At 40.4% G+C, this 1,701-nt stretch overlaps 1 protein-coding gene across 1 annotated transcript in view; it reads right to left on the minus strand.

Annotated features, from left to right (window-relative positions):
* LOC107090430 (aminopeptidase N-like) overlaps positions 1-1,701 on the minus strand; it is a 36,115-nt gene that overhangs the window by 26,817 nt on the left and 7,597 nt on the right. Inside the window, exons 6-9 of the mRNA XM_015383801.1 lie at positions 1,370-1,506; positions 1,163-1,283; positions 906-1,060; positions 717-830 (exon numbers count right to left, since the gene is read on the minus strand). Coding sequence (XP_015239287.1) covers positions 717-830; positions 906-1,060; positions 1,163-1,283; positions 1,370-1,506 — 527 coding nt within the window. The remainder of the gene's footprint in view (positions 1-716; positions 831-905; positions 1,061-1,162; positions 1,284-1,369; positions 1,507-1,701) is intronic.

The raw sequence follows: 1,701 nt of genomic DNA on the forward strand, positions 1-1,701 counted from the left end.
ATCAACACCTTTGTTTATAGATGTATGAAATCGGCCTGTTTTTCAGTGTAATCCTGTTTCTCTGACTGTGACTGGCTGGATGTGCTTTCTTTCATCCTCTGACATGGGAGCTCTGTCTCAGAGCTCATCTGCCTGGCTGTGTGTTTTCTGGACGGGGCCGCCTTTTACAGTTGCTCTCTATATCTCTGCTTCTGTCTCCTTGAATCCCAGTCAGCCTCAGCAGATGGCCGCTCATACTGAGCCTGGTTCTGCTGTTTCTTCCAGTTAAAAGGGAGTATTTTCTCTCCACTGTCCCTACAAGCATGCTTAGTGTAAGGGATTGCTGAAGAGTCAATGAGTCGATGCAATGAACCAGTTTTACTCAGAAAATTTTGAATCAATTTGACTGGATGATCTGGTGAACTGTGAAGTGCCTTGAGACGACATGTGTTGTGAATTGACGCTATAGAAATAAACTGAATGCAATTGAAATTGAATTGTTTTGTACTGATAGCTGATATTTTCCTGCAGGTTAATTCTGGTAGAATGCAAAATCCAGAAATTCGTCAAGTATGGGATTTGTCCAAGTCTTGAGGAAGCAAAGCAATCCGTTGTATTTACTCCGGTTATCTTTTTCCAATGTTTTATTTGTTCTATTATCTGATCCATCAGACAAAGATGAGATGTGAAATCTATGAGGGTCAAAGGAAAGCATGAACCTGTAGCGGCCACCTTACCACATCCCAGTCAGGTTCTGCATGGTCAGCGCCCAAGTACGACACGTACGAAGCAAAGCCTTCATTTAGCCAGACCTCATTCCACCAGCGCAGTGTCACCAGGTTACCAAACCACTGCAGAATAATGGCAGAACATTTGTTGGATCAATAATCTTTCAAGATTCTAGTTTTAGAAAGGAAACCAGTTACCATATGTGCTAGTTCATGAGCAATGATGGTGACTGTGGTTTCTTTATTGCTGTTGGATGAGGTCTCAGGATCATAGAGGAGGTTGGTTTCTCTATAGGTAACCAGTCCCCAGTTCTCCATTGCACCAAAATAAAAGTCTGGTAGAGCGATTTGATCTGTAAATTAGATTCAAAGAACACAAGAAAATCATGTAGGGTTTGTTTGGGTTTTAGGCATTAAACTGAGCTCCATCTCACGCCACTTTAAAGAAAACTCACCTGATTTCTTTAGGGGGTAAGATATGTTATAGTAGGACTGGAAGAAGTCCAGTATGGGTCCAGTTACATTCAGGGCGTAGTTCCCCTGATTGATAGCCTTCCTGCGAGCCCAGATTCGAATCTAAACACAAAGCAGCAAATTTACAAATATCCCAGGTTACACATCATCATATTAAATGTCTAAAATATGTATATGGGAAGTTAGACCTGAATGTTTCCTTGTGTTGTGTTCAAGTAAGTGTAGTCAGAGACGACGATGGCCAGCAGGTAGGTGGACATCTTCTCAGTGGCTTCAAACTTTGTCTGCAGTAAAGCCTCTCCATCAATAGTGATAGCTGCATGATCTAAACAGTGCAAATGGTTAAAAAAAAATTAAAGATCTGATCAGAGTAATTAATGACATGATGTCCGATTTAAATGTAAAGTAGAAGAAGAGTAATCTTTGTTGTGCTTTGCACTAACCAGAACAAAAAGTAAACACATGAAAAGGTTAAAATCACTATTGGATCTCTGAACATTTTCCATTTCTCTAAATATAT

Source organism: Cyprinodon variegatus, unplaced genomic scaffold, assembly GCF_000732505.1.
Source record: "Cyprinodon variegatus isolate N-32 unplaced genomic scaffold, C_variegatus-1.0 Scaffold294, whole genome shotgun sequence".
NCBI lineage: Eukaryota > Metazoa > Chordata > Actinopteri > Cyprinodontiformes > Cyprinodontidae > Cyprinodon > Cyprinodon variegatus.